This window comes from Capra hircus, chromosome 8, assembly GCF_001704415.2.
Source record: "Capra hircus breed San Clemente chromosome 8, ASM170441v1, whole genome shotgun sequence".
In the NCBI taxonomy this organism is placed as follows: Eukaryota; Metazoa; Chordata; class Mammalia; order Artiodactyla; family Bovidae; genus Capra; species Capra hircus.
In genome coordinates this window covers 31,063,436-31,075,887 of record NC_030815.1, presented here as the reverse complement: position 1 = coordinate 31,075,887, position 12,452 = coordinate 31,063,436, and the positions used below count along the sequence as shown (strand labels likewise).

The 12,452-nt window shown below is 39.9% G+C and overlaps 1 protein-coding gene across 7 annotated transcripts in view; it reads right to left on the bottom strand.

Moving 5' to 3' along the window:
* The window catches only part of MPDZ (multiple PDZ domain crumbs cell polarity complex component), a 179,989-nt gene that overhangs the window by 20,894 nt on the left and 146,643 nt on the right, over window positions 1–12,452 (bottom strand). For all 7 annotated transcript variants that reach the window (XM_018051960.1, XM_018051962.1, XM_018051963.1 and 4 more), the window contains 3 exons: window positions 11,576–11,656; window positions 8,452–8,544; window positions 8,287–8,361 (listed from right to left, as the gene is read on the bottom strand). In XM_018051960.1, coding sequence (XP_017907449.1) covers window positions 8,287–8,361; window positions 8,452–8,544; window positions 11,576–11,656 — 249 coding nt within the window. The remainder of the gene's footprint in view (window positions 1–8,286; window positions 8,362–8,451; window positions 8,545–11,575; window positions 11,657–12,452) is intronic.

Below are 12,452 nucleotides of genomic sequence, written 5' to 3'. Positions count from 1 at the left end.
CTGATACTGATTAAGGCCCAAAAGTCTACTTCAGACTATATTCTTCATTATTTAAGAAAGGGCTTTCACTTGTAACATTTCTAATTAAATACTGTTCATTTCTCTGGCTCCTCACAACTCCAGAAGAATATGGGGTGCTTTACCCACTTCTGGTCATAGCAAACACCCTCTTTCAACGACACAAGAAAAGACACTACACATGGACATCACCAGATGGGCAATACTGAAATCAGATTGATTATATTCTTTGCAGCCAAAGATGCAGAAGCTCTATACAGTCAGCAAAAACACGAACAGATGTGGCTCCGATCATGAACTCCTTATTGCCAAATTCAGATTTAAATTGAAGAAAGTAGGGAAAATCACTAGAATATTCAGGTAAGACCTAAATCAAATCTCTTAAAATTATACAGTAGAAGTGACAGATAGATTTAAGGGATTAGATCTGATAGAAAGAGTGCCTGAAGAACAATGGACAGAGGTTCTTTCCTGACATTGTACTGGAGGCAGTGATCAAGACCATCCCCAAGAAAAGAAATGGAAAAATGGTTGTAAAGAGCAATATTGCATAGGAACCTGGAATGTCAGGTCCACGAATCAAGGCAAATTGGAAGTGGTCAAACAAGAGACGGCAAGGGTGAACGTCAACATTCTAGGAATCAGCGAACTAAAATGGACTGGAACGGGTGAATTTAACTCAGATGACCATGATATCTACTACTGCGGGCAGGAATGCCTCGGAAGAAATGGAGTAGACATCATGGCCAAAAAAAGAGTCTGAAATGTAGTACTTGGATGCAATCTCAAAAATGACAGAATGATCTCTGTTCATCTCCAAGGCAAACCATTCAATATCACAGTTATCCAAGTCTATGCCCCAACCAGTAACACTGAAGAAACTGAAGTTGAACGGTTTTATGAAGACCTATAAGATCTTTTAGAACTAACACCCAAAAAAGATGTCCTTTTCTTTCTTTTTTTAATTTTTAAATTTTAAAATCTTTAATTCTTACATGCGTTCCCAAACATGAACCCCCCTCCCACCTCCCTCCCCATAACATCTCTCTGGGTCATCCCCATGCACCAGCCCCAAGCATGCTGCATCCTGCGTCAGACATAGACTGGCGATTCAATTCTTGCATGATAGTATACATGTTAGAATGTCATTCTCCCAAATCATCCCACCCTCTCCCTCTCCCTTATTTCTCCATCTGTTAGTGTCCTCTTTGATTATAGGGGACTGAATGCAAAAGTAGGAAGTCAAGAAACACCTGGAGTAGCAGGTTATACACATCTGTGTCTCTTTCCCTGTCTTGCATACAGGGTCGTCATTGCCATCTTCCTAAATTCCATATATATGTGCTAGTATACTGTATTGGTGTTTTTCTTTCTGGCTTACTTCACTCTGTATAATCGGCTCCAGTTTCATCCATCTCATCAGAACTGATTCAAATGAATTCTTTTTTTACGGCTGAGTAATACTCCATTGTGTATATGTACCACAGCTTTCTTATCCATTCATCTGCTGATGGACATCTAGGTTGTTTCCATGTCCTGGCTATTATAAACAGTGCTGCAATGAACATTGGGGTACATGTGTCTCTTTCAATTCTGGTTTCCTCGGTGTGTATGCCCAGCAGTGGGATTGCTGGGTCATAAGGTAGTTCTATTTGCAATTTTTTAAGGAATCTCCACACTGTTCTCCATAGTGGCTGTACTAGTTTGCATTCCCACCAACAGTGTAGGAGGGTTCCCTTTTCTCCACACCCTCTCCAGCATTTATTGCTTGCAGATTTTTGGATCGCAGCCATTCTGACTGGTGTGAAGTGGTACCTCATTGTGGTTTTGATTTGCATTTCTCTAATAATGAGTGATGTTGAGCATCTTTTCATGTGTTTGTTAGCCATCCGTATGTCTTCTTTGGAGAAATGTCTATTTAGTTCTTTGGCCCATTTTTTGATTGGGTCGTTTATTTTTCTGGAATTGAGCTGCATAAGTTGCTTGTATATTTTTGAGATTAGTTGTTTGTCAGTTGCTTCATTTGCTATTATTTTCTCCCATTCAGAAGGCTGTCTTTTCACCTTGCTTATATTTTCCTTTGTTGTGCAGAAGCTTTTAATTTTAATTAGATCCCATTTGTTTATATTTGCTTTTATTTCCAGAATTCTGGGAGGTGGATCAAAGAGGATCCTGCTGTGATTTATGTCTGAGAGTGTTTTGCCTATGTTCTCCTCTAGGAGTTTTATAGTTTCTGATCTTACATTTAGATCTTTAATCCATTTTGAGTTTATTTTTGTGTGCGGTGTTAGAAAGTGATCTAGTTTCATTCTTTTACAAGTGGTTGACCAGTTTTCCCAGCACCACTTGTTAAAGAGATTGTCTTTACTCCACTGTATATTCTTGCCTCCTTTGTCAAAGATAAGGTGTCCATATGTGTGTGGATTTATCTCTGGGCTTTCTATTTTGTTCCATTGATCTATATGTCTGTCTTTGTGCCAGTACCATACTGTCTTGATGACTGTGGCTTTGTAGTAGAGCCTGAAGTCAGGCAAGTTGATTCCTCCAGTTCCATTCTTCTTTCTCAAGATTGCTTTGGCTATTCGAGGTTTTTTGTATTTCCATACAAATCTTGAAATTATTTGTTCTAGTTCTGTGAAAAATGTGGCTGGTAGCTTGATAGGGATTGCATTGAATTTGTAAATTGCTTTGGGTAGTATACTCATTTTCACTATATTGATTCTTCCGATCCATGAACATGGTATATTTCTCCATCTATTAGTGTCCTCTTTGATTATAGGGGACTGAATGCAAAAGTAGGAAGTCAAGAAACACCTGGAGTAGCAGGCAAATTTGGCCTTGGAATGTGGAATGAAGCAGGGCAAAGACTAAGAGAGTTTTGCCAAGAAAATGCACTGGTCATAGCAAACACCCTCTTCCAACAACACAAGAGAAGACTCAACACATGGACATCACCAGATGGTCAACATGGAAATCAGACTGATTATATTCTTTGCAGCCAAAGATGGAGAAGCTCTATACAGTCAATAAAAACAAGACCAGGAGGTGACTGTGGCTCAGATCAAGAACTCCTTATTACCAAATTCAGACTCAAATGGAAGAAAGTAGGGAAAACCGCTAGACTATTCAGGTATGACCTAAATCAAATCCCTTATGATTATACAGTGGAAGTGAGAAATAGATTTAAGGGACTAGATCTGATAGATAGAGTGCCTGATGAACTATGGAATGAGGTTCGTGACACTGTAGAGGAGACAGGGATCAAGACCATCACCATGGAAAAGAAATGCAAAAAAGCAAAATGGCTGTCTGGGGAGGCCTTACAAATGGCTGTGAAAAGAAGAGAGGTGAAAATGCAAAGGAGAAAAGCAAAGATATAAGCATCTGAATGCAGAGTTCCAAAGAACAGCAAGGAGAGATAGGAAAGCATTCCTCAGCGATCAATGCAAAGAAATGGAGGAAAACAACAGAATGGGAAAGACTAGAGATCTCTTCAAGAAAATTAGAGATACCAAGGGAACATTTCATGCAAAGATGGGCCCAATAACGGAAAGAAATGGTATGGACCTAACAGAAGCAGAAGACATTAAGAAGAGGTGGCAAGAATACACGGAAGAACTGTACAAAAAAGATCTTCATGACCCAGATAATCATGATGATGTGATCACTAATGTAGAGCCAGACATCTTGGAATGTGAAGTCAAGTGGGCCTTAGAAAGCATCACTACGAACAAAGCTAGTGGAGGTGATGGAATTCCAGTTGAGCTGTTTCAAATCCTGAAAGAGGATGCTATGAAAGTGCTGCACTCAATATGCCAGCTAATTTGGAAAACTCACCAATGGCCAAGGGCTGGAAAAGGTCAGTTTTCATTCCAATCCCAAAGAAAGGCAATGCCAGAGACTGTTTAAACTACCACACAACTGCACTCATCTCACATGCTAGCAAAGAAATGCTCAAAATTATCTAAGCCAGGCTTCAACAATATGTGAACCACGAACTTCAGATGTTCAAGCTGGACTTAGAAAAGGCAAAGAAACCAGAAATCAAATTGCCAACATCTGCTGGATCATCAAAAAAGTGAGAGTTTCAGAAAAATATCTACTTCTGCTTTACTGACTGTGCCAAATCCTTGGCTGTGTAGATCACAACAAACTGTGGAAAATTCTGAAAGAGATGGAAACACCAGACCACCTGACCTGCCTCCTGAGAAATCTGTATGCAGGTCAAAAAGCAACAGTTAGAACTGGACATGGAACAACAAACTGGTTCCAAATAGGAAAAGGAGTACATCAAGGCTGTATATTGTCACCCTGCTTATTTAACTTATATGCAGATATATTATGTGAAATGTCGGGCTGGATGAATCACAAGCTGGAATCAAGATTGCCGATGACCTCAGATATGCATATGACACCACCCTTATGGCAGAAAGCAAAGAAGAATTAAATAGGCTTTTAATGAAGGTAAAAGAGGAGAGTGAAAAAGTTGGCTTAAAGCTCAACATTCAGAAAACTAAGATCATGACATCTGGTCCCATCACTTCATGGAAAATCGATGGGGAAATAATGGGAACAGTGACAGACTTTATTCCTTTGGGCTCCAAAATCACTGCAGATGGTGACTGCAGCCATGGAATTAGAAGATTCTTTCTCCTTGGAAGAAAAGCTATGACCAACCTAGACAGCATATTAAAAAGCAGAGACATTACATTGCCAACAAATGTCTGTCTAGTCAAAGCTATGGTTTTTTCAATAGTCATGTATGGATATGAGAGCTGGACTATAAAGAAAGCTGAATGCTGAAGAATTGATGCTTTTGAACTGTAGTTTTGGAGAAGACTCCTGAGAGTCCCTTGGACTGCAAGGAGATCCAACCAGTCTATCCTAAAGGAAATCAGTCCTGAATATTCATTGGAAGGACTGATTCTGAAGCTGAAACTCCAATACTTTGGTCCCCTGGCATGAAGGACTGACTCACCTAAAAAGACCCCGATTTTTGGAAAGATTGAAGGCAGGAGGAGAAGGAGACGAGCATGAGATGGTTGGATGGCATCACCGACTGGATGGACTGAGTTTGAGCAAGCTCCAGGATTTGGTGATGTACAGGGAAGCCTGGTGTGCTGTAGTCCATGGGGTCACAAAGAGTTGGACATGACCAAGCGATTGAACTGAACTACTTCTGTTTCTATAGACAACCTGAAGCAGCTTACATAAACATTTTTAATAAAATGGGAACATTTATGCTGAAAGCAAGATAAAGAAAACTATGCAAGAGAAGAATCAAGCCAAATGGAATGTTAAAAACATACACATGTGGGTTAAAGAATAAAACCTATACAATTATTAAAAGTGGTGCTGGAAAGACTGGACAGCTACGTGTGAAAGAATGAGAACATTTTCTAACATCACGCACAAAAATAAACTCAAAATGCATTAGAGACTTAAATGTAAGGTCAGAAACTATAAAGCTCTTAAGAGGAAAATAGGCAGTGCACACTTTGACATAAATCACTGCAAGATCCTCTTTGACCCACCTCCTAGAGTACTGGAAACAGAGAGAAAAATAAACAAATGGGACCTAATTAAACTTAAAAGCTTTTGTACAGCAAATGAAACTATTAATGATATAAAAAGACAAACCTCAGAATGGGAGGAAAAATTGCAAGTGAAACAACTGACAAAGGATTAATGCCAAAATACACAAGCAGCTCATACAGTTCAATAATAGAAAAACAAAAATAGTCCAATCACACACTGGGCAGAAGACCTAAAGAAGACATCTTCTTTTCCAAAGAAGATATATAAGAAGATGACGAATAAATACATAAAAAGACGATCAACATAGCTCATTATTAGAGAAAAGAAAATCAAAACTACAGTGAGGTATCAACTCACACCAATCAGAATTGCCATTATTAAAAAACAAAAAACAAAAAACAAAAACAAAAGAAACCACAAGCAAAAATGCTGGAGAATATGTGGAGAAAAGGAACCCTCTTGCACTGTCGGTGGACATGTAAATTGGTACAGCCCCTATGGAGAACAGTATGGAGAGTCCTTACGAAACCAGGAATAAAACTACCAGATAAAAACCCAGCAATAAAACCCAACAATCACACTACTGGGTTTATACCCTGAGAAAACCACAATTCAAAAAGACACATGTACCCCAATGTTCAATGCAGCACTATTTACAACAGCTAGGACATGGAAGCAATCTAGATATCCACTGACAGATGAATGGATAAAGAAATTGCACTGTACCACACACACACACACACACACACACACACACACACACACACACACAGAGGAATATTACTTCGTCAGAAAAAGGAACAGATTTGAGTCAGTTGTAGTGAGGGGGATGAACCTGGAGTCTGTTATACACAGTGATATAAGTCAGGAAAACAAATAGCATATATTAACACATATATACGGGATCTAGAAAAGTAGTACTGATGAAGTTATTTAGAGGAAAGAAGTAAAGATGCAAACACAGAGAACAGACTTGTGGACAAGAAGGTAAGGAGAGGCTAGGAGAAACTGAGAAAGCAGCACTGCCATATTTACACTATTCTGTATAAAACAGATAGCTAACAGGAAGCTGCTCTATGACACAGGGAGCCCCAGCTGGCACTCTGTGATGACCTGGAGGGGTGGAATTGGTGGGGGGAGGCTCAAGATGGAGGAAACACATATATAGTTATGACTGACTCACACTGATGTATGGCAGAGACCACCACAACACTGTAAAGCAATTTTCTTCCAAAATAACGCAAACTGAATTTTTAAAGGATTTAAGCATCTTGCTGGCCAATGCATAAATGGACACAGTGGCACACCAAATCTCAAAGAAACAGACTTTGTTTTTTTTCTAGCACTTATGAAAGGCTCAAGTGAAACTCCCAGTAAGTACAGTATTAAAATCACTTTTGAGAAGAAAGAAACTCAGGCATAAACAACTATTTACCAACAATAAAAGTTATAAATGTAATGTCTGAGTCTTAAAATCTGTTTACAAAGCAATATACATAGTGGATATTTATAGGAGCAAATTCATAGACAGTATATTAAAAAGCAGAGACATCACTTTGCCAAAAAAGGTTCTTATAGTCAAAGCTATGGTTTTTCCAGTAGTCATGTACGGATGTGAGAATTGGACCATAAGGGAGGCTGAGTGTTAAAGAACTGATGCTTTCGAACTGCAGTGCTAGAGAAGACTCTTGAGAGTCCCTCAAACAAGCAGATCAAGCCAGTCAATCCTAAAGGAAATCAACCCTGAATATTCACTGGAAGGACTGATGCTGAAGCTGAAGTTCCAATACTTTGGCCATTAGATGTGAAGAGCCGACGCATCTGAATAGACCCTGACAATGGGAAAGACTGAGGGCAGGAGGTGAATGTTTTGCCCAGAGTCCGAGTCCCCAAAACTGAGAGAACAAGAAGCCCATGGCAATGCAAAAGCATGAAGGGGTTTTATTTCTAGCTCGAGCCAGGGCCCCCCGCCACATCCAACACAGTGGAGTGCAGCAAAAGCCCTGAGCCCAGATTTACAGCAGTATTTATAAGTTTAGAACAAAGACAGGGAGTTGGCAAGGGTTGATTGGCTGCAGGGGTTTCCTGGTATTTACTGATTGTCCAGTTATCATCCCTCTGATTGGCCAGAGTTATCGTCCCCGGAAGCCCCGGAAGCATGACTCAGGGATTATTTTTGGCCTAGTGCACCTCTCTGAGCCTGTCATGGCTCTGGTGAGGTTGTAACAGTGAAGAGGGCGACAGTGCATAAGATGATTGGATGGTATCACCGACTCAATGGACATGAGTTTGAGCAAATACAGGGAGATACTGAAGGATAGAGAATCCTGGCGTGCTGTAGTTCACGGAGTCACAAAGAGACAGACACGACTTAGTTCCTGAACAAAAACAACATAGGAGCAAATATTCATTAAACATATTCCTTTGGTTTTAATACTAAGTTGACATTTGTTTAGAAGTTTGAAGTTTTCCTACAGGAAAACTGAAATGATATTTATCAAAAATGCCCACTGAATACTGAATTTATCAGGTAACAGGAAAAATACTTAACATCATCTTAATTAGAAAACAGAAAATAGAAATTAAGTACTTTTCAAATCTCCTCTCTTCCTTGCAGATATCTAATACAGCTACACAGTTTTGATTCCCATGACTGACCCCCACCCCCACATACTTAGCCATTTACAAGGATGAGTTCACAGTACCATTTGCTTTCTTTTGGATAAGTACCTTTTCAACAGGATAGCCAACAACAACTTCATCATCGACAGCCAAGATCTGATCTCCAACTTTCAGCCGTCCATCCTAGATGGAAACATGGAAACTTTTGAGTGATTTTACAGACAGAATTCCCTTCCTCACCAGTTTCTGACTGTAAGAAGGGGGAGGCCTCACCTTGGCTGCTGCCCCATGCTCTGTTAGACTCTTTATGATGACCCCACTGAGTGTATCTTCTTCACTTATGGCAATGCCCAAACCCCCCTGATCCTACAGAAGCAAAAACAGAAATACTTAGGAAATGTGAAACATGAAATTTATCCAAACAGAGAGGTATGTGACCGAAACTTCTGAACATCATCTTACTCAAAGGCTAGAAAAGCAATTAAAGGTGTTCTAAAATCCACTCTTTGAAATCCCCTTTTCTTAAGCAAACTTTGAATTACTTTAGTGGGATTAAATTTCTCCTCCATCAAATATTCAAATGTTCTCATTCCTTCCCTATGTCTAGTATCTCTAGTACTCAGCTGTGTCCGACTCTTTGTGAACCCACGGACTGCAGCAAGCCAGCCTTCCTTGTCCATCACCAACTCCCGGACCTTGGTCAAACTCAGGTCCATCGAGTTGGTGATGCCATCCAACCATCTTATCCTCTGTCATCCCTTTCTCCTCCTGCCTTCAATCTTTCCCAAAGTCAGGGTCTTTCCTTTTCAGCACGTATACCAAGTAACATATCTCTAGTCACTTTATCAGCAGATTCAGAAAATAAAAACGTATTCAACAACTTAATGAATGTACGTTTGAGAATTCAGTTCTGTATAATTGATTAAGTGACTCAAAACCAAAGCACACTCCTGCCTCCTTTTTCTGGCTTAGACGTAACCACTAATACCGGTCCTTGCACGCCTGTTCCTACCCCTTATCCTGCAGCAGACAGGGTGCCCTGACACACGCTCTGTGCTTTCTGGGGCTGAAAAGCCAGACTGGTTACTTCAAAGACTCGGGTTTTGATTTGATACAGAACGAAAATGCTCTCAACTCATGAGTCCAAAGACTTACCCTGAAAACCTGCCAAGGCTAGAAGAGCTACACCTACTTTGGCTACATTTTCCATACTTTCTTTTATCAAAACCAGGTGTTCCATAATGCTGGCTTTTACCTCTTAACATTTATATGAATAAAATTTGCCATAGGGTAGTGAATATTTTCATTCTGGTTAGAGCAACTTCCCTCATTAGAGTTTCCATCCAGGGAGACAGAAAGCAAGAGACAAAGGAGCTTACATGAGAGCCTCCCTTGCCCCTGGACTTTCAGGATCCTGGCATTGAGGTAAAGCTTCATCATCACTTTAAAGATCACGAACACTGCTGCTTTGCTGACAGAGATGACTAATGCCTGATGACATTCCAGACTGTCACTGCTCATCCCCCCTACCACCACTCTTTTCGTGTGCAGAGACAATTACAGAGACAATTACACAGGTTTACAGTAAGCAGAACTCAGCTATAATATACTTGCCGGCTAGATTTGGAAATCTGGATATGTTACTTAACATCTCTAAATCTCTATTTTCTTATCTCCAAAAAGCCTGAATAATAGTTGCCAACTAAAAGCTTGCTGTGAGGATCAAGTGTAGTAAAGAAAAGGCTTCAAAGCCTGATACTCTATACAAAAGTGTTGTTATCATACGTAAGTTTCTTCTACCTGTAACTCTACAGGATATAATCAAATTAACTTCACATAAAGTGTCAAAAATTGCCAGAATTTTGAAACCCCAAACCTTGCTTTAGTGGTCAAAGAATCAAGCATGATGAACAGGAAGTTGAACGTGTTATCACACTGAAAAAATTCCAAGCTCAAAGCCAAGTAAATAACTGAGCTACCCTCTATTTCGGATATTGCACACAATATTCTTTCCTAGTACCATAAAGAAATATTTCACTTGTATTAATATAAGTAATACTCTGTAATCTACCATGACTATAGGTACTCAATTCTGATATTTCATTCTATTATAGTCTATTTACTGAACTGTGGACAGAAAAGTATTTTACTAAGTACAGAGGGCATTTGCTGGCTGTTTACCTATAGACATTCAAAGATTTGCATTAAAATATCCTGTCCCCTCTCCCCTGCTGTCTCAAAGGACTCTCTGTGACATGGCAACAGAATGAGGGATGCTGGAATGGACAAGCACGGACTTTTTGACAGAAGAAAGCTTTAATGACTTCTGTTCTTTTCCCTTTACCCACAACACAAACTGCCATGACAACTTTTCTTAAATGTATATGATAAGATCAGAGCAATCCATTTTTGTACAGGGTTATTTATTTAAAAAAAATAAACCAAGAAGAATCAGTATTTTTTTCCACTAAGTGCTTAGCAAACTCTGACCACATATCAGGCATTATGCCCACCAGTTTATAAACAACTCATTTAACCTTTATAATTACAATATCAAAGGTAAGGCTATCATCTCCAATTTACAGGTAAGAAAAATGGAGGTAAAGCAAGATCACAAAATGTGTTAAGTCTGTAACTGATGAAATAGGATTCAACCCAGTCAGACGGCCTTTGGTGCCCTGCCTTGGAGCTGGGGAATCTCGGAGGAAAGCACTCCTTTCTGCTGTAGCATTACACATAAAATTCCTCTGTCCCCCCATTCCACCTCCTCCCTTCCTCTCCTCTTCCCTGAGCATGTCACTGCTCTTTCTGTTTAGTCTGTTCATCCACTGTCCACCTGCATTCCAGCATGAACCTGCAGTACCTAAAAGCATTATAGGATTCTGTTCAACAAACCACCTCTTTCAAGTGGTCACTTGAATCCAAGGTTCAGATCTTTGCAAAAGCAAATACCTCAACGATGCCTATCAGTGAGACTTCTAGGCATTTGGGCTTTCGGTCTGACAAAGGACAAAGCCTATAACTTGTTTAATTTTTTATTTCGTCCATAGCAAGTCCTTGTAAATAAACCAAACATGAGATCACTAAATGTCATACCTTGGGATAATAATAAAGGCAGGAGAAGCTGGGCCCCTGCTCAAGTATCAACTAGCACAATGGTTATCAAACGTCAGTGCACACTGTCATCATGGAGAAGGCTTATTAAAACGTCAGCTGAGGCCACACCCCAGAGCTGCTCCTCCGGGAGATCAGGGTGGGCCAAGCGCCTGCAGTTCTAACAAGCTCTCAGGTGATGCTGATGCTGCCTGTCTGTGGAGACTAGTTTTGGGAACCAGTGAATCAGAACACCAGCGTGAAGGTCCTCACATCATTTCAGTCCAATTCTAAGCAGATTTACCTTAGGAAGTTCTAGATGTTGCACGTTTGTCAATGAACTGAGGTCAACAACTGCGTCAGAAGTAATACCACTCGGTTCAGCCTGGCAGAGGGAAAAAAGCGACAAAAGAGGCAAATGTTATGTAGTTTTGCTTGACTAAATAGTTGTTTATTGTTGTTGTCTAGTCACTAAGTTGCGACCCCATGGACTGTAGCCTGCTAGGCTCCTATGCATGGGATTTTGTAGGTAAGGATACTGGAGTGGGCTGCCATTTCCTAACCTGGGGGATCTTCTTGATCCAGGGACTGAACCCATGTCCCCTGCATTGGCAGGTAGATTATTTACTGCTGAACCACCAGGGAAGCCTCAAAGGGTACACTTAATTAACATTATTTCATATGCTATATTCCATCATTACAATTTTAATACTTAATGACATTTATGAACATTATATCTTAAAGATATGAATGAGGTGTGATTAGCCAGCAATTATTTTGGAGCACAGAAACATAACATGCTTCACAAGACTGCATGGATTTACTCTATAATGATGCCTAATAGTAACCCAGCTCCGAACAGTGCAAGCACTGACATACAGAATGCCAGCAGAGGCACTACTCACTATGTTTTGCTGTGCTAGACATCAAGTGGATGTAGGAGCTATTAAATGTTTTACCTGAAAGTTATTAAAATCCATTTTCTTGATGGACATTTTTGGTACAACTCATATGAAAATAAAATTTTCTCCTTTACAGTCTTGAAAAAGCACTTGATTCACTCAGTTCCCCATTATGATTAGTGAGTCAGTTCACCAGCATGAGACAATGATTTGTGCATCTTGTGTACAGAAAAGCCTAACGTTTAGATATTAATTTAGGGAAGAGTTGGCACCCCACAG